Below are 25,277 nucleotides of genomic sequence, written 5' to 3'. Positions count from 1 at the left end.
CCTGTGTTCTTTGTGACAATAGTGTCCCGTGAGGCCCTTTCAGCTGCCTGTGACATAAAAACATGGTGTGTCTATCGGGAGTGGCTCCCCAAGAATACACCGCTCTGGGGCCCACGGGTGGGTGCGTGGCCGTGTCTCCCTGTGATGTCTGTGTGCTGCTGGGGAGTCTGGATAGACCTCGTTCAGAGAAGAGCCGCCACAGCCTCCAGGAGTCTGTGCGCAGAGAGCGAACCCTCTGTCTCTGGTTCTCGCGCCGGTGGCCAGCCCGGTGTCCCACCGTGAACCTCCTGAGCGAACCCACCGGGCAGTCGGACGCGGCAGGCTCTGCCGTCACAGGATGGGCGTCTCCTACGGTGGCTCAGCGTTCATCAGAGTTGATTACAGGTGGTTGACGTGGACTCGGGTGTGACTCAGACTGGGCTCAAGTCCGGCCCAGCCTCTGTCTATCTCTGTGAGCCTGAGCCGTTCGCTTGACTCCACTTCTCAGATTATTCAACGAACGGACATGAGATGCTCGACCTCCTCTGTGCTGGTGCCGTGAGGAGTACGTAGAATAAAGTCGCAGACGTGTCCAGAACAGCGGGTAGCACGTGGCTCAGTGAAGAAGCACCTGTCTCAGGAACGTTGAAGTATCTTCCCCGGGTCCTCCCCCTCCCTCCTCACTCCCAAGTTCCGGAGGAGACTCCAGGGATGGGCAGGATCGCGGTGCCGTGTGGTGGGTTCCGGGCATGTGTGTGTGAAGTGTGTTAGTAAAGACACAGAACCGCACACAGCGTTCAGAGGTCTTGGAAACGCCCCTGAGTGGAAATAGCGTTTGGTGATTTCTTGGCATGAGTGGCGGGCATCAGATAAATGAGCTCAGATATGACATTTCAGTCAGCACTTTGTGCAGCTCGGACACTTGCCGCGTGCAGTTCAGCTGGTGGGAGCAGGAAGCGTCCTCACCCAAACGTGGCCCTGGTCACGACAGGTTAGTCCAGTCCTGCAGAGAGGCTCCTGTGCGTCTTGATAGCTGTCTAGGTTTTTACGTAAGCAGTTGACATCGTGATTGGGAGATCCTGGTGACACAGCCTCTCTAGGCTCAGGAGTACTCTTTTGTCCCGCAAGACTGTACTCCAAGGGCAGAGGGGAGTCGGGAGAGCAGGCAAAAAGGCCCAGGCCAGACCCCCCGCCCCCACCGCATCCCAGCTGTGTGGCCAGGCCACATTGTTTCATTCAGTGCCCTGGTGCCCCATCTGTAAAATGGGAATGGTAGGGCCCGTGTGCAGTAGGAGCAGATACCGTGCTCGGTACATTGGTGCTCCCCTTGGGGTAGCTGGTGTTCTAATTCTGGGATTTGGGGAGGGAGAGAAGGACTTGGATGCCTAGTCCAGTAGATAAGAATGGAGCTGGGATTTTTGCAGAATTCGAAGAATGGTTTAAGAATAGGAAATGCCAGGGGAACCTAGCTGCCTCTAGAAGTCATTGTGTATTCTGAGTCACAGTGTTCGAGCAGCAACTGGGTACCACACGCTGAGGGAGGGGCCCTCTTGGCCCGAGTGGGTGGGAGACTGCACCTGATAACGGTGAGGTCTTTCCAGCCCCCGAAGGGTGAGCAGCGGCTGACAGTCCAGATGAGGAGAGCAATGAACGCTATATGGAGGGCCCCTGCCCCCCTTTGAAAAGTTTTCTGCTTGGGTTGCTTCATGAAACCTGGTAGTGGGGCCATGCAGGGGGCTCATACACTGAGGTGCTCACATGTGAGCTGAATGGATGGCTGATAACGTGTTGGAAGAAGTTGTGCTTCCAACAGAGGGGACTATTCATCAGCAGCCTTAAATACAGTAGGAGGAAGTGAAGTCTTGGAGGTAGAAGCAGATGTGTCTCTGGGGTCTTAGGGAAATAGGAGCCCCAAGGCAGAGGGATGGGATGGGCAGAGGGAGTTAAGACGAGAGAAGCTGGGGCAGGGGTGAGGCCTTACCTGTGTCTGGGCAGGTAGACGGGAGTGGGTGGAGGGAGGGCACTGTGGCCAAGAGGAACTTGGTCTGAGAACAGAGGGCCAAGCTGTGCTCTGTCCTGACCCCGTCTTCCCACCAAAGTACATCAGCCACCTCAGCTTTTGTACAGGGACCGGATGTGATCCGTGTCTTGAACTCAGTACGTTGTTAGCTGAAAAATGGTTCCTTTCTTTTTTCTTAGTATCCGGTGGAAATCAGGAAGTATGAGTATGACCCAAATTTTGCCATCCGTGGACTTCACTACGATGTGCAGCGGGTAGGTTTCACCCTCACGTTCTTTTACAGTTTGATGGTGTTTGGGAAGAACGTGTACTCCTGGTGCTTTTCTTTGCTGAACACAGAACGTGATTTTCAGTTATATTCTTAGGGGCTGCAGAACTGAATGATTTAAAAAACATCTTTAGATAAAGTCTTTTTCAGGAGACTATGTGTTGGAAAAAATGAGTGAATGCATTAGCCATTTGGAAGATACTGTTTATTTCTAGAAGGAAGAGCCAGTTGTCATATTGTTTTGCAGATTTTGCAGTCATTTCCTTAGCAGGTTGCATGGTGCTTTAATCAGCAAGCAGGGTCCGTGTCAGATACGTACAGGGTACTTCCTTGTCATGTCAGCCTGGTGTTGACACGATTTATAACCCACAGTCCTCATAAACATGCTGTCTGTTCTGCGCTACTCACCTGTGCATGTGTTTATGTTTTTGAAGGCGGTTTTGATGAAGATAGATGCTTTTCATTACATCCAGTTGGGAACCGTCTACAGGTAAGAGTAAGAGGAGGTAAATTAAATTCACCCAAAGTAACCAAATGGTTTTGGGTTTCAAGACCCACTGACCGCTTAGTGATGCAGAGGGTTTCTGTGTGCGTATTTGTGATTTATTCATTCATTCCTTCAGGAACATTGACTGGCACCTACTGTCATGCCAGGTCTGGAGGGTTTCGCTTACGAGGATGCTCCAAGGAGCTGGAGTGTAGGTTGGAAGCCACATAAATAAACCAGTGACTGCAGTCCGTAGTGACGAAGGCGATGATGGATGTGTGCTGAGACTATGAAGGGGCACTCTGGGGGACTCTGCAGGAGGAGGGCTCTCCAGAGGTGTCTGTCTGCCAGCTGAGTGAGGGTTCTGGGATACGGGTTTGGGTGGGGAGGGGTGCTGGGGTTAGGCAGCGGGTTCTGGTTCCCACCATGGCAGTTGAGTAGTTTGGATATTAAGACATTCCCCCCTCCTTGCCCCCCATTTATTAGAGTTAATAGAAGTACTTAGTTCAGGCTGAAATCTTTGAAACTGAACATGAAGGATTTTGCCTTTTCTAATTCTTGAATTTGGGGAGGATTTAGGAGTGTCGTTATTGTACCTTAAAAACAGAGGTGTGCATATCTTAGATTCTTCTTTCACAAACTTTTTATTTTTTTTATAATTTTTTTTAATGTTCATTTATTTTTGAGACAGAGATCGAGTGAGTGAGAGCGGGGGAGGGGTAGAGAGAGGAGACACAGAATCGGAAGCAGGCTCCAGGCTCCGAGCTGTCAGCACAGAGCCCGACACGGGGTTTGAACTCATGAACTGTGAGATCATGACCTGAGCCAAAGTCGGACGCTTAACTAACTGAGCCACCCAGGCGCCCCACAAACTCTTTATTAAAGTTAACATTTTTTTTATCCAAGTTAAATATGTTCACAGAGTCAGTGCTGAAAGTGTTGTGGTGGGCAGCAGTCCTGTGTCCCCCCCCTCGCCCTCCAACCCCTTTACACGCTTGATTTTTTTTGTTTGTTTGTTTGCATTTTTCTTCCAGTAATGTGCTTAGTTTTCATATTTCTGTTTCCTAATTTATTAATTCTGGACATCATCTCTGCCACGGGACAGGACTTGGCGTGCACACACACACACGGCTTCTGCAGTCTCGTTTCTAGAGCCTCGTGACGGTCCATGTGTGCCTGTTCCTCCAGTGTTGGTCATTGTTTGCATCGTGACTCTTCAGTCTTATTCCTTCTTAACACCACGTCGTGCACCGTGACTGCTTTCTTCCTTGTACAGCGTGTGCCTTTTCTTAGATTTCATAACAACATCATTCTTTATTTGCTTCGTTTTCCGTAGAGGTGTCCCTGGTTTTTTCTAAATGCCCCATCACAGATATCATCCGTGTGTTTATTTCCCAACAGTTCAAATGTTTTAGATAATCTATCACTTACTTTTTTTTTTTTTTTTTAATTGACTACTCTTCTCTGATTGCTCATCCTGGAGCTTGCGTTGGCCTCTGTCCCCATTCCCTGGTTCCCGTCCCTTCCTCTCTCTGGTTTACTCCCTCGTTTTGCTGGAGCACATCCTCCAGGAGCTCCCCAGTGCCTCACAGGGCTGAGCCTCTCTGGGGGGGGCTGTGGCGGTTATTCGGTTCCTCTCGTTGGTGTCCCTTGTGGGCCTCTGTTCTCCACTTGCTGTGTCAGGCACTTGCTTTGTGTCTTCCGGTGAACATACTGAAATGTCTTGTCTGCTGATGTTTTTGCTCTCACTTCCCTTGACTTTTGGAGTAGTTTATTCTTTTATTATCGTTTTAATGGTGTTTCAGAGGGGAGAAGAGATGGCGATGCTGATGAGAATAATAGGACTGGTGATAATACACAGCCACTAGCGAACGTGACGTCTGGCTACAGCACAGACACCGTCACCAGGGCTTTATTTCAGTTAACTCGTTGATCCTCGGAATAACCTTGTGAGGCTTGTACTAGTATTACCACAGAGGTCTTAAGCAACTTGCCCAAGGCCGCACAGAAGTAGGATTCAGACCCAGGGCCTGTGGTCTGGGCTTGTAGGCGTGGCTGGCTCCAGGGGCCAAACTGACCTCTCACAACTCTTTCCATCTTTTGGCTCTCTCCCTCTGGCTTTGCTCCAGGCAGACCCCTCTGTGTGATGCACCCAGCACCCCCCCAACCCCCCGCCCCGCCCCAGGTCAACAGGAGAAGGGGACTCTCTCTTGCCAACAGGTACAGCCGGTCTCGGAGTGCGTGAGGCAGTGCACAGGGTGCATGTGTTCCTTTCCTCTGAGTTCTTTCTTGCTGCTCACCACCTGTTCATGCTGGCCTTCTCCCACGGTTTGGTTTTCCTCCCTTGCTGCTTCTTGAAGTCTCACCCATCCTTCCTTCAGTGCGGACTTGCGGGGAGGTCTCACCCTGCCCTCTCAGCCTGACCTGGTCTTTCCTTCCTCTTCTTGGACGATGCCGTCCTGTGGCTCCTGATTGTCTTGTTTCTTCTTCTGTAGGCAAGTTGTCCACCATGTCAGGGAGTATGGGGCAGAGCCAGACGCCCACCAAGGCGTTTGGAGAAGGAGTGTCCAGGTTTAGGTCCTGGGACGGTCGCTGTGGCCGCAGTGCCGAGGGGATGTGGTGGGCCGAGGGGGCTCTGGGGTCACACTTCCTGAGCGTGGACCCCAGCCCCACTGCTCACATGTGTGTGGCCTTGAGCAAGTTCTTGGCCATCCCAAAGCCTTGGTATCCTCCTCTGTAAAATTGGCATAACTCCACTGCCTGCCTCAGGGTGACTCGTCGTGTAGACCAGAGCATGCTCAGGGCGGCAGAAGCACGCGGAATGCCCTTCCTTTTCCCTTAGAAGGGGTGAGAATGAGCCCATGGCTGGGCAGAGTGCCCCCTCCTCAGCCTCACTCGTTTCTGAGACCTGCTGCGGGTGCCCGGCTCCCACATCAGTTCGACTTTTGTGTTGTGGGCTGTGGGAGTGGATGCCACGGGGCAGAGGAGGAGGCAGACTGGCTGTCCCCACAGTCCCATTTTGTACCCATGATTTAAGTTCTTCATGGGGACCTTGTGAAAGCTGCATTTGCTCTCATCACAGGCACATTTGCTAGCACCTCTGTATACTCTTCTGTCTTCTCAGTTATGCCAGGAGGGAGGCGCTATCATTGTTCCCCATTTTGAAAATGGCAGTGAGACCCAAAGAGGTTAAATTGCTTGTCCAGGTGATAGCCCTACTAATTAAGGAAGCTGGGATTTGAACCCCGGACAGACTCGGTCAGATTTGCACTCCTAACCTTTCTATTTCTCGCAGTCACACAGGGCTGTATAAGTAGTTTCCATTTTTTTTTTTTTTTTTTTAAAGTTCGTTTATTTTGAGAGAGGGAGTCAGAGTGAGTGGAAAAGGGGAAGAGAGAGAGGGAGACAGAATCCTAAGCAGGCTCTGCGCGGTCAGCTCAGAGCCCGATGCTGGGCTCGAACCCACGAACCGTGAGATCATGAGCTGAAATCAAGAGTCAGACTCTTTACTGACTGAGCCACCCAGGCGCCCCCCCCCCCCACCAAGTAGTTTCTATTTTGATCCTAGCGCTGGTTGAGGTTACATCTAGGTGCAGGCGGTCCCCCAAACCCCCTCCCTCCCCACCAGCCTGTCGCGGAATTCAGCTGGCTGCAGCTGGCTTTCTCCCTGCTTTCGAGCTGACCTTTGGTTACTTGGGCCTTAAAGATGCAGCTTGTGAGGTTCCATGCCGGTGAGTGTGTCTTAGGGTAGTGCCTAGTTTGGGGGCGGAAGGATGACTCCCCCAGCAGAGTTCTTCCACTTTTTATAGTTTCTTTCTAAGTGTTAGAGCCTTAGGCGTGTGCACGCCTGAGCCCTGATACTTCAGCAGGAGCTCTGCCCCAAGGTCATTGTCCAGACTGATCTGGTGAATGATAAAGTGCAATGTATCAAGTTAACCAAGATCGGGGGCAAAATATTAATGCATCTCCTTGGGTATTTTTGAAAGTTCTATGAGGGTGGAGAACAAAGGGAAAAGGTTGAAATTAGATTCCCATCACAGCTGCATGTCAGCCATCAATTACAGCTTGTATGTGTTGTTGGCCAGGTGATTTTATACGATAAGCAGCCTGTTCATATTAGTAACTAAGACTCTTATTGCATCGTGGACACTCCCACGTGGCACCGCGGAGACTTCCCACCATTCATTCTGTGGTCTCCTCACCACTGGTGTCTGTTTCTCAAGTACCTTCCCGAGAGACGCGGCTGGGGAACAGACGTTTTTCTTCACGACACGCTGGAGCAGGCGGTGCCAGGTGGGGAAATAGGAGAACGTGAAATCCCCAGTGACGGCACCTGCTCCCAGCGCCGGTGGCCGAGGCAGGGTGAAACCCAGGTCACTCGGACTCCAAAAGTCACCCTTCCCTTTGTGGAGGGGCTGGATTGGTTCACAGATTCTGCTGCGGCTCCTGGAGGCAGGCAGATGGCAGATGTCACCCTGGCTTTTTGTAGATGAGGAAACTGGCCTTTGCTGTCGCATAGCACCTGGGGTCATCCCTCTCGGAGGTGGCATCTGGGCTTCCTGCCTTGTGTCATGGGGTTTTTAGTCCGCCCGAGCCTCATGCATGGCTTTTCCCTCCTCAGCACTGACCTTAGGTTAGAGCATCAGAGGTCAGGAGGATGATACAGACAAAGCTAGCCTGTCTCTCCCTAATGTAGTAAAAACATAAAAATGGAAACAAAGACCCACCCCAAGGCAAAGGAAGGCCTTGTGCTTTGTTGAGAGAGGCAGCACGACGCAGAGGTTGAGGAGCTTGGGCCTGAGAGCCAGGAAGCCTGGGGTCTGGTCCTGACCCGCCACTTCTTACTTCGGTGACCTTGGCTAAGGTATGTGACCTATCGGGGCCTCAGTTGCCTCTGCTGGGAAATGGGAGGATGATAGTGCTCCCCTCCTAGGATTGCTGAGAAGTAAGTGAATGAGTGTGTGGAATTCACATCTGGCGTCTAGGACGTATTATTTTTCTGTCCTTATTCCAACGGCCTGCTGTTAGCAATGGTAGCAGCTTCTCGCCTGTGATTTGTAGCGCTTACCGGCGGAACATCTCACCTCCTCGTGACCGCGGTGTCTGGCACCTCAGCTGAAAATCCCAGCAGTTGCCAGAGGTCTGAAAATCGCTGTTCTTGCTGGGTGAGTCTAACTGCACTGCCCGTGATTTTTCCAGAGGCCTCAGCGTTGTCCCCGATGAAGAAGTCATTGAAATGTACGAGGGGTCCCACGTGCCTTTGGAACAGATGAGTGACTTTTATGGAAAGGTAATGAGAGATTATTCATTTAAGGCAGCCTATCTGTTTCCTTCTCGAAACACGGCCTGGTAGATTTGGGGTCTCTGTGTGCTCCTGCGGAACTGATAAGGGCATTTGGGACGTTTTGAGAGACCCTGGATTTGAGGGAGGCTCGTATGTTGGTGTTTCTCTTAGCCCTTTCCTCCCTACCTGCTAGAGGCTCTCTACACTTTCCGTGCACCCGCCCCTGTCTGTCACCCTCCCTCCCAGTGTGTCCCCACTTTCTGATGAAGTCCGTGTACTAGAGGTCACCTGCCCTGAGATCCAAGATAACAGGTCACCCTGTGCTGCAGGGAAGCCTCTGCTTCTCTGACTTCTGTCTCTGAGCTTTTGCTCCAGTCTTGTTAGGTGGGCTTTTGTTTGCATTGTCAAAATGCACTGGAAGATGCCTGGTCAGCTGGTAAACTTAGGGCTACAAATCGCAGGCACTCAGAGAAAGGCTCTTTTTCAGGCTCACATATGGCTGCCCGGAGTTGCTCACATTCAGGAGAGTTACGTGGCTTTTAATGCCATTCCCCGGGCCATAATCGACTTGCTGGCTTTCCTCTGGGTTTGCTGGGGTGGAGTGAGCTGGAAGTTAGAGTTATCACAGGAGCATGACATTGGTTAGACTTTTGGGGGGAAATCAGGGCATTTCCTTGGATTTCCCAGTTACGCTTAGAGTAGGATGTCAGCTGTGCTGGGAATGAGAAGAAAAAGGTGAAGGCTTCTGCTTTGTTATTGTTAGAATTATCCTTTTCTTGGGGAGAGGGATCCAGATGTTGATGACCTCCCCCAGGTAAGTCTCCGCTTCTGAAGTTCTCCTCCCTGCCTGCAGAGTTCTCACGGAAACACCATGAAGCAGTTCATGGACATCTTCTCCCTGCCGGAGATGTCGCTCCTGTCCTGTGTCAACGAGTACTTTCTCAAGAACAACATTGACTATGAGCCTGTCCATCTGTACAAAGACGTCAAGGTGAGAGGCGGTGATGCCACGACTCTCCACGCATTTTAGCAAAGGGACAGAATCATTAGCCTCCTTTGGCTAGGTGTTTGAAACAGTCCTTCGTCTGGGATCTCTTTTATTTACGGTTTTACCTTGAAAATTGTTAAGAAAGATGTTACACCAGAACACTTGGAAATCAGTCTAATTTCGTGTTAAAAGAAGAGGGTACTCATACTGTTATCTGGATTTCTAATTCTTTCCGACCAAAAGCCAGGGCCCATGCATCTGGTCACAGGGGCTGGTGGTGGCTGAGGTCCAGCCGGCCCACCTCAACCCTGCGACCCAGCTCACCCCTGCGCCTGCCTGTGGAGAGGGTGACGTCACACTAAGGCTGCAGCCCTCTTGTCCCCAGAGGTTCCCTGGAGGCCTTCCCAGGCCCTGCAAAAGCTGTGCAGAAACCCAGTGGGGGAGGTTTATAGACAGCTATGAAACTTACACACATACATATGCACATCATTTATGTAACTTCACATTTATATATTTTCATTTATATTCACAAACGTGTGTTTATATGTATTCTTTAAGCTGTCTGAACTTTGTTTAGTACTTAAAAACATGTTCATGTATTACTTAATAATACTTATTTCAAATATATATAGTTAATATATGCATATATATTCATATATGTAGTATATATTGTGTATTAAATTTTTTTTTATGTTTATCTGAGAGAGGGAGATCGAGCAGGGGAGGGGCAGAGAGAGAGGGAGAGAGAAAATCCCAAGCAGCACAGAGCCCGATGCAGGGCTGGATCTCATGAACAGTGAGATCATGACCTGAGCCAAAGTCTGGAGTTGGATTCTTAATTGACTGAGCTACCCAGGTGCCCCTAAGTACTTATAGTTAAAAGATCTGTACTTATGTACTATAATGCTTTTATGCCTACATGCTTATGACTGATTTTAAATTTTGGCCGTCTAAAATTACAGGTTTTAGGAAGATGAAGGATGAAGTCTGGCTTCTCAATGTTAGTCTGGTATTATTTGAACTAATGTTAAATATTTAGTTTCTGTTCTCCTTTTGGTGCCCTGAAATACTTTAAGAATCACTTGTGGAAAAAAAAGACGAAGAAGAATCACTTTCAGTTATATAACCCTTTGCAGGCATGAGGAGAGATGTTTATGCACCAACAGCGAACGCTTACATATATTCCAGGCACTGTTTTTCTGAGTGCTTTATGCATATTAAGTAATTAAATCCTCACAATAATGCCTGGAGGTAGGTACTATTTTTACCCTCATTCTACAGTTAAATTGAGGCACAGAGAGGTTGAGTAACTTGCCCAAAGTCATGCAGCTCGTAAGTCAGGCCAGGTAAGTTTGGCTCCGGCTTGCTCTTAACCCCTGCCTTCTGTTGATGTGAAGTTGAACAAGCCTGTGCTAGGAGGTGATCGGGGTTGAGTTTATAGTCCAGAGGTGCTCACTCTTGACAGAAGTCTACCGGTTTTCTAAGGTTTATGGCCCCGTTTTGCCTGCAGCCCAGTCCCCGGCCACACCCTCCAGTAAGTGTCCATGTGCCTCCAGGCGTGCCGCCTAGGTAGCAGACCTGCTTAGTGCCCCCCGAGAGGAGGGCTGTGCTCTGATAGCTGCAGGCCATCAGGCTGCCACACCCGGGGGCGCGTGGGAGCGGTGAGCGGCCCCCTCTTGATGGTGTTTACTGGCTGGGTTGCCATCTCCCTGACGATCCCCTGCCTCACTGAACTGAAGGTCCTGCCATTGGTCTCGACCTCTTTCTCTAGATGATAGAACCTGCCCTTGGGGTCCAGGGAGGGGTGCAGAGACGAAACAGCAAGGATTCCCTTTCCACAGATGCCCTGGGACCGTTTCTGCGTGATCCTGCATAGACGTTGCCATGTATCACGTGGGCTTTGTTCAGAGTTGTTCGCACAAGTTACCTCCTCCCAGGGGCCCTTTTGAAAACTGCATTGGAACCTGCCACTGTCGCCATGGAAACCTAAGTTTCCCCCGAGGGGCCGCCTGTGCCAGATGGACCAGAATTTCGATTTCATTTGGTGCTTGCATCACCAGGCTTCCAAAGGCGGACATCGTCCCGAATGCTGTCTCGCTTGTCCTGTTACTCAGGCGACCTCACTTATGGTTTCACTCACTAAAAACCTCTCTTTGGACAGGATTCAATTCGAGACGTGCACATCAAAGGAATCATGTACCGAGCAATCGAAGCAGATATCGGTATGTAGCCTCATGGTGAAGACGGCCTTCCCCCTGCCAGGCCACGGCGCAGGCATTTTGCCTTCATTCCCGGGGCCGAGCAGGGGCCGTAGCGCCCTTCCGAGCGCAGCGTGCGGACCTGGCTTCCTCGCGGTTCAGATGTCTCCCTCCCCTTTGTCTCAGAACTTGGCGTAACAGTGACTCAAAAACAGGGGAGCGGGCGGCTGCAGGCACTTCGTGTTTTCACTCAGACCCAGGCAGGAGGCAGGGGCTTGGTCCCCGATGGACCCGGTACCGGTGGGGCCACCCTGCCTTAAGACTTTTCTGCCCCCGGTGCCCTGGACAGTGCCGGGCCCCTGGGCCCCTTTTGGTAACCGCCTGCAGCCTGACGGACTTCACGCTGAGTCCGTGTGTACTTTTCTCTTGCTTGCAGAAAAGTACATCTGCTACGCCGAGCAGACCCGCGCAGTGCTGGCCAAACTGGCTGATCATGGCAAGAAGATGTTTCTCATCACCAACAGCCCCAGTAGTTTTGTGTAAGTTGTTGTGGGTGACCTTGCTGGCTCCAGCTCACGCCCTGTATTCCCACTTATCTGAACAGCTGGAAATTGGAAAGAAAAAGTTGCAAAAGTGGTTAATCCCTCTCTTGTGAGACTCACCTGGCTGACGTGTCGTTCCAGGGACAAAGGGATGAGGTATATTGTCGGAAAAGACTGGAGGGACCTGTTTGATGTGGTCATCGTTCAGGCTGAGAAGCCAAACTTCTTTAACGATAAGCGGAGGTGAGTCTTTCCGGGAGAGCTAGATTTTAGTCCTTTGCTGCCGTGAATACTTACGTAGTGCGACTTGGTAAAATCTAGTTGGAAAATCAGAAGCATCTGACATTATAGCTTTTGATTTTTAACCCTTCTAGCAAGTAATTGCATGGAGGGTGAGATTAGTGCATAGCCGACAGCTCGAGACTGTACTCACTTCAACCTGAGTCCAATGAGTCAGGCTTTAAGAAAACTACTGAGGGGCACCTGGGTGGCTCAGTTGGTTAAGTGTCCGACTTCAGCTCAGGTCATGATCTCCCAGTTTGTGAGTTCAAGCCCTGCATCGGGATCTGTGCTGACAGCTCAGAGCCTGGAGCCTGCCTCAGATTCTGTGTCTCCCTCTCGCTCTATGCCCCTCTCCTGCCTGCGCTCTCTCTGTCTCTCTCAAAAATAAAATAAAAACATAAAAGAGAAAATTAAAAAAAAACAACAACTACTGACAGCAGTGAAAAGCCATACGTAGTGTTAACATCGTAAGTTAGACTTCTTGATGCAGGTACATTGTGAAGCGTAACAAGACAGCAGCCACAGCAAAACTGCCTGGTGGGTATTTTTCTCCGTACAGCTCTAAGTGGTGCATTTAAAATTCCAGTTGGATTCTGCAGAACTCTGCAGAAGTTCTGTGTCAAGTGGAGTACCTCTCTACCAAGACTTATGTGGTGTGTTCCTGTCATGGGAAACAGAGGGGCGGGAAGTCGTGGGTTCTGACAGTGACTCCGGTGTGCTCTTGGCATTAATAGGTGCGGATCAGGGCTCCTGAAATGCCTTTAATGTGTGGAACCGACCTCTTCACCAAGAGTCGTCCCCCCGGATATCAATAGTGTTGACAGTTACTGCACTGGGGTTATAAGAATAATCTGCACTTTGTATAAAGAAGCACTTTAACCCACATTTTTCTGTTCCGCGATTGGTAACCAGGCAGTCTTTCCCTCTCTGCCAGGTGATTTGACGTATCATAATGCAGTGCTCCATAGTTCATGTTGAATAGATTAAATTTCTCTTGGGACACTAAATTCCCATTTTCCAAGTGTCATAGTGATTCCTGAAGGAAGAGGCAGACCCAAGAGCCATGTGCAGAGACTGAGAATTCAAGGGAATGAAGGAAAAACTTAAGAGTGTTGATCAAAAACAGCTATACGTTGGCTGGCTGCTTTCTCACTGAGAAAACGCTCTCCCGAACTTTCTTATTAGATCCCAGGGTGTGATCAGGACAAGGGCCTCATCTCCCCCTTCACCAAGGACACCCTCTCCTTGTTACACTTATACACAGTGGCAGAGTGCTGTCTTAGACTATTTCCTGGGGGGGGGGGGGTGGTGGGTGGGCAGCACAGCTCTCCCTGCCCACCCCCCCACACCCATTTATTTTGCCTTTGTTCTGCACGTCTGCAACACCTCTGTTCCTCCCATTTTATTTATAATGATGGTCAGAGACAACCTGAAGGAACATCCATAGGAGGAGATATTATACAGCCATGAGAAATGATGTGTTTAGGAAAAAAAGCAGCATGTATGTTTTATGATCATAAAATGCAGCGTACGAAAAATATGTAATCACATGGGAAATTGCTCACAGTATTAGAGGAGAAAAAGATACCAATCAGGATATATGGTGATCCTCATTTATATTCATAAAAAAGAGAAGGGTAACAGATGTTATCTTTATAGATTGAAAGACACCTACTGAAATGTTAGGTGTTTATAGCCGGGTGCTGGGATTATAGGCCATTTTCCTCTTCCTCATCGTATTCTGCATTTTCCAGATTTTTTGCACTCAGTTTAAATGTTTTTCTAATCAGAAAAACAAGCCAAATAAATGTTACCTTAAAAAAAGGCAAACAGGGGTGCCTGGGTGGCTCATTTGGTTGGGCGTCCGACTTCGGCTCAGGTCATGTTCTCACAGTTTGTGGTTCAAGCCCTGTGTTGGGCTCTGTGCTCTCATCTCAGAGCCTGGAGCCTGCTTCAGATTCTGTGTCTCCCTCTCCCCCCCCCCCCCCCCCCCCCCCCCTCCGCCTCCCCACACTCTGTCTCACTCTCTCTCTCAAAAATAAACATTAAAAAAAAAAAAAGGCAAATAGACCCTGCATACATTCTTTTTTCTTTTTAACTTTAAAGATATAATTGGCTTTATTGATCGATTCATGAATCAGGCTTCATCCCATCTAAGTAGAGGGGAGCTCCCTGAAGGCTTTATTCTTATTCCCATTTTGCATCATAAAATGATATGCCTCATCCTCAGATTTGTTTTTTATGTAGAGTGGCTGAATTTCAAGTGCCAAGCTCGACACACACTGAGGCAGCATTTCCAGAAGCGTGTTTTTGCGAAGCAGATTTTCTGTGTGATCAAATGCATTTAGGAAATCTGGGTTAAAGAAAGTTTCTGTACTGGGTGGGCTTTTCAGAGTCATGGATGACTTGTTAAGACGGCCATAAGTAGTGCCTCGTGTTTTGCAAATTTATTTGACCCTGGAGTTCTTTCCTCTGTAAATACGTTTGGATACCGGGGTCTGCACTGGATGTGGGCACTGAACCAGGGAGTGTGGAGGTGGAGTTTGGGTGCCCAGGCTTTTCGAGGTCTGTGCAGCCCCTTTCTGTTCTCAGTGAGTAACTGTGTCGTGTTTCATAAGCAGATTCCCACAGATCATGTTTCCTGTTTCTGTTGTCAGACCTTTCCGAAAGGTGAACGAGAAAGGTGTCTTACTCTGGGATAAGATCCACAAGTTGCAGAAAGGCCAGATTTACAAGCAGGTACCTCACGACCGATTTTTCCTTTTTGTTCCTTTGCTTTGTGGTCAGTTATAAAGTGCTAACAGCCAACATTTGTTGAGTCTTACCGTGTGCCGGGTGTAGTTCTGAGAGTTCTGCTTGAATTGATGCTTTAAACTTAAAGCAAAATTTAAACTTAAGTCAATGTATTTTCGGTGTGCTGTATCCAGCTTAACTCAGAATTGAGCAGTCTTTGAAAACAAAATTTAAAGCATTACTTTCATAGTCTGTACAATTTAAGATGCTAAAAGTAAACCTTGGGTTTTTCACTTCAAGAAGCTTTGAGTCACGTGGTGGAGGACTCACCTAAATTAGTAATGGTTTCCCGATGAGCTGTGTTTTGTGTAGTTTTGATATATTTTGGTATCAGTAAAGCTCTCAAATGTTTGAATAAAGGATTGAATTTCTGACCCTGATTGTGTTACTGAGTTTGCTTCATCTCATCCTTTAAAACGTTTTATTTCTGTAATATTTATAAAACACATGAAATTATAGAATAGTACTACCACATAGTTGTGGTTAAAAAACCACAAACAAACCCTGATACGTTCCTGGTGGGTCTACAACACAAGGCCGGGTTTGCCGGTAAGTGTATTTTCTTGCCGTGGAAGATTTGCTTGGATACAGCCATTCCAATTCTAGGAAGTTAGACCAAGAAAAGTATTAACATGTAGCTAAAAATTTGCTACAAGAATGTTTATCATGACTTACAAAATAGGTAACAAGTGTCCAACATCAGGGAATTGGTAAAAGGAATCACAGTACTTCTCAGCTACTGAAATGGTAGATTAATACTTACTGACATGGTCACAGAGTGTTCAGCGCAAAAAGATCGTTACAAAGAGGTATATACAATACGGATCATTTTTGGAACATACATTTGACTTAGAACAAAGGTCTGAGAGATTTCACACAAAGGTGTTTTTATCTTTATATTTTGATACTTTAAATAAATTATAAAAGCAAATAAAGATATTTTGGGCTACAGGTTATACAGGTGACACAGGTTTCTATCTCACATGATATCTGTGTTTTTCTTTTCTTTTTTAAAATATCTCTGTTTTTCTATTCTTGCAGGGCAATTTATATGAATTTTTGAAGCTTACTGGGTGGAGAGGATCCAAAGTGTTGTATTTTGGCGACCACATATACAGTGACCTGGCGGTGAGTCCTTTTTTTCCATTTCTTTGTTGGGGGACAGATGTGTTAGTCCCACTTACTGAGGAATTTCTCTTTTGTTTAAACCACTTTTATGCTTTCAGGTCACATATTTTTTTTGTGTCTCATTTTTTGTAGAATAGAATGGATCATAGTTATAAAAAAGATCATTTTTTTTAAATGGTAGAGAAATTAGCAATTCACTCAGAATTTATCAGAAAAATCCATTTAAATAATGGTAAGAAATAAATGTAAGCGTTCTTTTTTTTTTTTTTTTTTTTTTTTTTTTATGAAATATCAGAAGCATCTATGTGCAACAGAAGAGTCTGTAAACTCAGTAGGAGCTCCTGCAATTCCAAAAACTGGCATTTCCAGGAAACAGCTATTATAAGAAAGTGAGGCTTTTCATGCCCATTGGAATGACTAGAGTGGTGTCTCAGGACTTGAATTACGATTTAATCTATAATTAGAACGAGGCTGAATCAGTCACATTTCCTTCCGTGCCCCGCTCCTGGTGCAGGGGATTTCTGTTTGTTAAATGGGCCCAGGCTAGTTGCACCATGCACGTTTTGCAAAGTCTGAGTGATGCTCAGTGTGCGCCGAGTCACCAGAGCAGGGTCGTGGCTGGCGATCAAACTCTGATTGGTATTTCTGAGCATTTTGACCCACATGACTGTGGTCTCGTGTTTGTGTCCCTCTTGCGTCTGACGCCTGTCTTCGGAGCGGTGAGGTGTAACGGGCTGCACGGTAGGCACCCCTGGGAGGCATTTTCAGAGCACACGTGCTATCGTCCGAGGTCTGTGGACTCAGACTTCAGACTGCCTGGTGGTGGAGGAGGTGGGGGGGGGGGGGGGTGTGATTCCAGCGCCTGTGTGCAGAGACCCTCGTCCCAGGCCATTTCAGCACGCACCCTGCATAATCGAGTCTGTCCACCGACCGGGCTGAGGTCTGGCGGAAGGAATCATGGACTCAGAACTGCAAGACAGGTTTTCACCCCAGCTCTGCTGTTTTTAGCTGGATGAGCTTGCACACGTCCTCCAAGCCCCCGCGTCCTTATTTGTGAGCAGAGTTAAATCAGGGACTGCATACAGAAGTGCTTATTAGTGACACAGAAATATAGAGTGCTGCTGTCAGGGTGTCCGTACTACCAGAAGGTTTGGCCGAGTGACATGGCCTCTTGAGAACCAGTGTCTTTGGGCCTTGATGAGATAACTCTGTGCTGCCCTTGAGGAGTGCGGGTGCGTGGCCCTGTGAAGGGACACACACGTACAGGTCTTAGCCTTCTGAGAGGCACTCACAAGGCAATGGTTTCCTCAGGCGTGGCCCCTGTGACATCAGCATCACATGGGAACTTGTTGGAAATGCGATTTCTCAGGCCTCAGGCCTCACGTCAGACCTACTGAGTCAGAAACTCTGGTGGGGCTCAGCTGTCTGTGTCTAGCTTTTCATGCTAAAATTTGATATCAGGGTAATGTTGACCTCAGAATAAGTTAGGATGTGTTCCTTCCTCTTCAGTTTTTAGAAGCGTTTTAGAAGGATTGGTGTTAATCCCTTTTTAAATGTTTGGTAGAATTCACCAGTGAAACTGTCTGTCTGGTCTTGGGCTTTTCGTTGTTGGAAGGGTTTTGATTACGGATCAGTCTCCTTACTAGTCAAGAGGTCTTTTCAGATTTCCTATTTCTTCATGATTCAGTCTTGGTAGCTTGTTTGCTTCTGGCAATTTGTCCATTTCCACCAGGTTATTCAAGTCGTTCTATACTAAGTTTACAGCTTTTACAATTGTTCTTATTTCTCTAGAGTTGGTAGTTACTGCTTAAATTGTTGATTTTAGTAATTTGAGTCTTCTGGTTTTTGTTTGTTTTTAGTCAAGATAAGTTTGTCAATTTTGTTGATCTTTTTGAAGAACCAACTCTTGGTTTCGTTTATTTTTTTTTATATTGTCTTTCTATTCTTTTTCTTTTTTTTTCCTGTTTAAAAAAATTTTTTTTTAAGTGTTTATTTATTCTTGAGAGAGAGAAAGAGAGAGAGAGCGTGTGCAGAGTAGGGGCAGAGAGAAAAGGAGACATGGAATCTGAAGTAGGCTCCAGGCTCTGAGCTGTCAGCACAGAGGCCGATGTGGGGCTCGAACTCATGAGTAGTGAGATCATGACCTGAGCTGAAGTCAGACACTTAACCAACTGAGCCAGTCAGGCGCCCCCTTTTTTCCCCCTGTTTTAGTCTTTGCTATAATCTTTTTATTTCCTTGGTTCTGCTAGCTTTCAGTTCAGTTTGTTCTTTTTCTAGTTCTTATGGTGTCAAATTTGGCTGTTAATTTGAGACCTTTCTTTTTTTCTGATGTAAATTTGTATGGCTATGAATTTCCCTCTTAACACTGCACTTGCTGCATCACATAAGTTTTGATGTGTCGTGTGTGCATTTGCATTTACATTTGTCATAAGATATTTTCTCATTTCCCTTGTGATTTCTTCTTTGACTCATTGGTTGTTTCAGAGGGTGAACTTCTATGTTTTTCCTTCTGTTGTTGGTTTCTAGCTTCATTCTGTGTGATCAGAAAAGATGCTTTGTGTGATTTCAAAATGTATTACGACTTGTTGTAGGGTCTAACATAAGGTCTGTCCTGGAGGCTGTTTCATGTGCACTATGAGAAAAATGTGCATTCTGCTCTTGTTGGGTGGCATGTTCTGCGTCTGCCTGGTAGGTCTTTTTAATCTTTTCACTTCCAACCTATGTGTGTCCTTAGGTCTAAAATGAGTCTCTTGGAGGGACGCCTGGCTGGCTTAGTGGGCTCTGCGACTCTTGATCTCAGGGTTGTAGATTTGAACCCCATGCTGCGTATGGAGATCACTTAAAAATACGATCTTTAAAAAAAAATATGGAGTGCCTGGGTGACTCAGCCAGTTAAGCATCTGACTCTTGATTTCAGTTCAGGTCTTGATCTCATGGTTTGTGGGTTCAAGCCCTGCATTGGGCTCTGTGCTGACAGAACAGAGCCTGCTTGGGATTCTCTGTCTCCCTCTCTCTCTGCCCCTTTCCCATTCATGCTTGATCGCATGCATGCGGGCTCTCTTTCAAAATAATTAAAGTTAAAAAATTTTTTAAAAAAATGAGTCTCTTGGAGACAGCATATAGTTGGATCTCATGCCAGAATTTGAAAACCGCTGTTATAAAGTGATGAGATCAATTCATTACCTAAAATGTCAGAAATTATGTGGGCAATGAACATTACCCTTCAAGGGAGTCACCTTGTGAATGTAGGTACTTCTAACGTTGCTGCTGGTTTTCAGAACACATTTGGGTGCCCCTTTTGGGATAGATTTGAGAACCAGGTTGAGGCACAGAAGAAAATTAGTTTTATTATTATTAACGTATTATCATGTGCTTTAGTCTTAGGAATGTTCCAGATGACTTTTTACCTATTTCCAGAAGTAAAAGCTACCTTCAAAAGTTTGCCACCGTTGGCATTATTTAAAAGGTTGTGCCAGGGTCACCTGGGTGGCTCAGTTGGTTCAGCGTCCGACTTCGGCTCAGATCATGATCTCGAGGTTCGTGGGTTCGAGTCCCACATCGGGCTCTGTGCTGACAGCTCAGAGCCTGGAGGCTGTTTCAGATTCTGTGTCTCCCTCTCTCTCTCTGCCCCTCCCCCACTCATGCTCTATTTCTTTCTCTTAAAAATAAACATTAAAAAAAATTAAAAAACAAAAAACAAAGGTGCCGTAGGTTTCCATGTATTCGAGGAGAAGGAGAAACATTGAAAGGTTTAAGGAAATTCAGTAGGTGAAGAGGCTGGTCATCCGTAGGACTTACAGAGTGGTGAATAGCCAACTAACTTTTAAAATTGCAAACCTGAGGGGCGCCTGGGTGGCTCAGTCGGTTAAGCGTCCGACTTCGGCTCAGGTCATGATCTCACGGTTCGTGGGTTCGAGCCCCGCGTCGGGCTCTGTGCTGACAGCTCAGAGCCTGGAGCCTGTTTCGGATTCTGTGTCTCCTTCTCTCTGTGACCCTCCCCCGTTCATGCTCTGTCTCTTTCTGTCTCAAAAATAAATAAACGTTAAAAAAAAAAAAATTTAAAAAAAAAAATTGCAAACCTGATACCACTTTACTCCCTAAAACCTCAAAGCTTTCCTTTCTTCTTCAGAGTAAAAGCCTGATTTCCTCCTGTTTCCTACAAGGCCCTGCTTGATCTGTCCTCCAGCCTACCTCTCTGAAGGCATGACCTACCTCAGCCCTCTCTCCTACTCTGCCTTAGGCTCCCTGTCTTGCCATTCCTTAACAGTTCTACCTCTACCCCCACCCCCAGCATGTTCCTGCCCCAGGGCCTTTGCACTTGCTGTGGCCCCCCCCTTTGAATTTTTCTCCTCCCACATATTTGCATACTTTTTCTCCTTCCCTTGGGATCTCTGCTCAAAGGTCCCTTTATTGGCTTGGTATTCCTAACTACTTTGTATATATACCATGGTAACTTTCTTCCTTCTTATTCTGCTTAATTGTTGATCATTGTCTTTATCACCACCTGCTTTTATGTATTACTTGCTAATTTTTTGTCTGTATTTCCCATGAGGGCAGGGTTTTGTCTGTTTTTGTCATGTTTTATCCTCAGTATCTAGAATAGGGCCTAGCAGTTGTGAGGATTGGATACATATTTGCCAAATGAGGGAATGAATGACCATTTAGTATGGTTGATTATAGATCTAAGATCTTCCAGGATATGGCTGACGTCAGATATTCTGGCTTATTGTCAAATCATGAGATTACTGTATTTGGAATGAAAAATTTGACCATGTATGTGTGTGTTGTAGGATCATTCCGAGTCTGAGATTCTCGGATTCCCCCTAACCCACAAGGCCTGACACACAGTGGGTGATCCCCAGTGGTCTGTGGATGAATTCAACAGTCAGCATTTCGGTTGAGCCTCATTCTGCCCCTGACCTAATTGTTGTTTTACAGACCACAGTTAATGATCGGAGATCCTGTGTCTCTGCAGGGGCTGTGATTCACAGCAATTATTCCCAAAACAGAAACTTTCTTTGGGTGTAATGGTCAGAGCCTGGGGCTGACTTGGTTTTAATTAAATGTAATTCATTGAATTTGGCTTGGTTAATAACTAACCATTACAATAGAAGAGTAGTTCAGTGAACACCTGTTGCATCTGGGAAAAGGTAATGAAATGGTTTAAATTCTGTTGAGACGAGCTGACTTTTTTGTGATCTTTGCGATTAGGATTTGACCCTGAAGCATGGCTGGCGAACAGGTGCGATTATCCCGGAGTTAAGATCTGAGCTCAAAATCATGAACACGGAGCAGTACATTCAAACCATGACTTGGCTGCAGACCCTGACCGGGTTATTGGAGCAGATGCAGGTTTGCGATTTTTTTTTTCTCTCTCTCCTACTTTTTCCGTAAGTCTGAAGTTAGTCCATAAATCAGAGTTATTTCAGATATTTATTCATGGTTACATGAGGTGTAAGTCACCCTGCAGAATAACTCCTGGGTTGTTTTGCCCCTAGGAGAGTTTTGCCAATTTCCCTAAAGAGAACTTTAAAAATGCCTTACGCATTCATTTGGAGAAAGAGCTTTATGGGGCCATGTAAACACAGGTGTCTCTGTAGAGTCCTCCTTCAGTGGAAATCCAAGTGTCCTCGCTTCCCCACTAAAGTTCTGTTGGGAGAGGTCCCATGGGATTGTGGGATTCGAGAATTTCTGCTAATGTTTGGGTCTAGTCCTGTTTCTGCCTTTAGCCTGCTGTGGACTTCTCAGTTCTGGGCCTCAGTTTCCCCATCTGTAACATGAAGGGTCCTGTGGAATGAATACATCAGGCTAGGCACCACAGCTGACTGGAGAGAGTCTCAGAGCAAAAGTTAAGGTCCCCGCATGCCGCCCCCATTTGGTTTTGAAGATAATACCTACAATTGGCTGGCTGGCTGGAGTTCAGTGGCCATTTTTTGCTTGTATTTTGCAAGCATTTGTATTTTGCATTTTTTGCTTTTGCATGGAAGCTATATAGCCAGGTTTGGACAGTTAGTGAGGAATGTTGTTTTCGGCGGTTTTCTGACCTGCTGCTGGGGACCCACTGCCAGTCTCCTGAAACGCCTCGCTTCCCGCTTGGTTCAGCCGGCTTATCCCGCAGCCGTCTCGGCACGCGTGCTGACTCTCTTAGGACAAGGAGCGTGGGTGCCCGCTCTCCTGGCTGACGCACCTGCAGCCTCTGGCCACGGCCTGTTGCCCGCAGCCTGCCAGCCCACTGTGGAAACGGGCAGGGAACCGCCTCGCCAGCCAGCTGGCAGCCTGTGTGGCGGCAGCTGGCGGTGAGCTCAGGAGGAGCCACGAGGGCCGGTGGCTCCAGGGCGCACATAGTCCAGAGCGTGTGTCCTCGCACGTCCCGGGCCTTGTTTCCGTTGTGCTCTGGCTCCACCTGTTCTTGGCTCGTCTGTGGTGAGGACTCGTTCTGTTTCCCGTGCTATGCTTGTCCCTGAGATGCTTTTCCAAAAATAAAAGCCATCGATTCTGGGTTAATGTGGCTTCAAGTCTGTGCATAGGTCACACGGTAATAATAGTTTACGTTTCGTATGTCAGACGTCGTGCTGAGTGCTTGCTCTGCACACATTGTTCACTAACACCCCCAGCTGCCCTGTGCGGGTGGGTCTGCTTTTTCCACTTCAGAGTAAGGGCACTGGGTGTTTGACAGGTTAGGGCAACACATCTGAGGTCGTAAGATGGCAGAGCAAGGACTTGAACTCGGGCTTGCGTGATGCTCAAGTCCGTGCCTTTGAGCACGACGTGAACGTGCTTCTCTGCTCTTTGGTTTAGAGGTCTCAGGTGTGGCAAAGACTGTTTACCTCAGGCGCAGTCCCTCGGTGATGGTGGCAGCTGGGCAGACACACAGACACAATCTGCACATGGGTAATGTCACCGCATTTTAGCTTTGAGGGCAATTGTTCTGTTTTCTGCTCTCTGACCTATATAAAAAGTTTGATGATTAAGGAATGTGTATTTAAAATTTTTTTAAATGTTTATTTTTGAGAGAGAGAGAATGTGAGTAGGGGAGGGGCAGAGAGAATGGGAGACACTGAGCTGTCAGCACAGAGCCCGACATGGGGCTTGAACTCACAAACTGCAAGATCATGACCTGAGCTGAAGTCGGATGCTTAACCAACTGAGCCACGCAGGCGCCCCTAAGGAATGTGTGTTTTAGAGAATGGAAGTGCTGAAAATATTCTGTGACCTTAGAAACATATAAGGTATAAGGTTGAGGGAGGAAGAAAAGGGAATTACCATTCACATTGCAGACCCCATTTTATAGGAGGGGAATTTGAGGCTGAAAGATAAGTAACTTGTCCTGAATTCCAAAGTTAGTGAACAGCAGAACCAAGCTATATAGGAATGTTCTAGAAACCACGTTCTAGAACTACGTTCTAGACACTATGCTCTAGATATCATGTTCTAGATACCATATTCTAGACAGTGTTCTAGATGCTAAGGGCTTTATGTTCGTTTCTTTCTCGAAACCACTCTTTGAAGTAGGCACTAACACCCCCATTTTATACATGAAGAAGCCAAGGCACAGAGGAGAAAATAACTTGCTGAAGTGGTTGGGGGGGGGACATAGCCTCAGGCAGTCTGGCTCTAGAGTCTTAACCTCGAACTGTCACCTCAGGCTCCGGCACTTTTGACAGCTTTCTGTCCGGTTACACCCACTGGGATATAGAGAGATACGGCAGGTAATTAAAAAAAAAAAATCCAAATGAACGTCATTTCTCACTGTTCTTCCTGTTCCCTTTCCACCCTGCCTGCTGCCCCCATGTTCACCTGAAAAGCTAAATTATTCCAGTGATCCTGTGTCACATGTTTCTGGAAACTCCCCCGTGGGGGTTATTTTCAGAGGCGTAGCACATTATTTGGACTATTTCCTGAAGAGAAAAATTTGTCCTCTGAGGCCGGGTTTGCTTTTTTTATTCGTGGAGCCAGCAGAGTGTGTCATTCGGAGCCAAGTCTGATGAATTAAATACAAGAGTATGATTTTGGTTTTAAGAAAGTGGCCGTAAGGAATGAAGAGGGTTTTGTTAGCCAGCCTTGAAGCGCAGCCCGGGATGGTGGGTTCACGGCGGCGGTGCTGGCCGATGGTGGTGCAGAGTCTTCCCAGGTTATCACGTCATGACCAAGTTTAGCTCAGGGGCCGGCAGACTTCCGCAAAGGGCCAGGTCAGTCAGTATGGTGGGCTGTGTGGGCCAAGCATTCTGTCACAGCTACTCAGTTGTGCTTACGGCACAGAAGCAGCCACGGGCAACGCCTGTGGTGGTGTCCCCGTGACGTTGGTGGACGCTGAGATTTGAATTTCATGTCATTTTCATGCACGGTAACGTTGTTCTTCTCTTGATTCCTCACATCCCCGACCATTTAGAAAGGAACTTTTTCTTAAGCTCAGAAGCCGATAGAAAAAAGTGGTGGTGGGCCGGACTTGTCCTCCTCTGGTAGAGGCTGTAGGGCTGGCGAGGTCGCAGTACCCCGCTCACACTGGGTGGGAGGACTGGTGCAGCAGACGCAGTCTAGATTGATTTCAAGTCTGCAGGGCCTGCCCTGGGATGGGGGCCCACCTGCAGGGCAAGAGTGGAGAGAATTCACATGCCCTGTGGCAGCTAGTGTGGAAAAAGAGAGTGTGGGTGGGTTAACTTCGGTAATCCCCTCACCAGAGAGTTCTCCCCTCCTGCCTGAATGGGCGGAGTAAGGGACCCTCCTGCGTAGGCAAGGACGTAGATGCTAGTTTAGGGGCTGAGATGGGTGTGTGGGCAAAGGTGGGGGTGGGGGTTCCCTCTCAGATTGACTCCTCACTCTTCTGTGCTGTCACTTTGTTTTGTCACTTTACTGAGGCGTGACCCACACCGGGGCCTCTGTCTTGTCCTCTGTCGTATCTTCAGTACGTATGTAGCACAGTGCTGGGCACATAGGTGCTGAATACATACGTGTACGTGCGCGTTTGTTTGTGTGTACGTGTGTATAAAAATGTGTTGCGGTTCCCCACACATTTCACCTTTTCTGATCTAGTCACGTACCGTGTAGAGCCTGGATTCTATAGTGAGTAATGTTTTTTATTATTAAAAAAATTTCTTTTCACGTTTATGTATTTATTTTGAGAGAGAGAGAAAGAGCACGAGCAGGGGAGGGGCAGACAGAGAGGGAGAGAGAGAATCCCAAGCAGGCTCTGTGCGGTTAGTACAGAGCCCGACATGGGTCTCTAACCCATGAACTGTGAGATCGTGACCTGAGCCAAAACCAAGAGACGCTTAACTGACTGAGCCACCCAGGTGCCCCTATAGTGAGTA

At 47.5% G+C, this 25,277-nt stretch overlaps 1 protein-coding gene across 1 annotated transcript in view; it reads left to right on the top strand.

Annotated features, from left to right (window-relative positions):
- Window positions 1-25,277, top strand: part of NT5DC3 (5'-nucleotidase domain containing 3) — a 60,602-nt gene that overhangs the window by 28,782 nt on the left and 6,543 nt on the right. Inside the window, exons 3-12 of the mRNA XM_042947555.1 lie at window positions 2,179-2,253; window positions 2,702-2,757; window positions 7,954-8,044; window positions 8,892-9,029; window positions 11,188-11,248; window positions 11,661-11,763; window positions 11,908-12,009; window positions 14,706-14,787; window positions 15,883-15,969; window positions 21,181-21,321. Of these exons, the coding sequence (XP_042803489.1) occupies window positions 2,179-2,253; window positions 2,702-2,757; window positions 7,954-8,044; window positions 8,892-9,029; window positions 11,188-11,248; window positions 11,661-11,763; window positions 11,908-12,009; window positions 14,706-14,787; window positions 15,883-15,969; window positions 21,181-21,321 (936 nt within the window). The remainder of the gene's footprint in view (window positions 1-2,178; window positions 2,254-2,701; window positions 2,758-7,953; window positions 8,045-8,891; window positions 9,030-11,187; window positions 11,249-11,660; window positions 11,764-11,907; window positions 12,010-14,705; window positions 14,788-15,882; window positions 15,970-21,180; window positions 21,322-25,277) is intronic.

Source organism: Panthera leo, chromosome B4 (assembly GCF_018350215.1).
Source record: "Panthera leo isolate Ple1 chromosome B4, P.leo_Ple1_pat1.1, whole genome shotgun sequence".
NCBI classification, from domain to species: Eukaryota; Metazoa; Chordata; class Mammalia; order Carnivora; family Felidae; genus Panthera; species Panthera leo.
The sequence above is the reverse complement of the archived record's forward strand: the minus strand, read 5'-3'. Positions and strand labels throughout refer to the sequence as shown.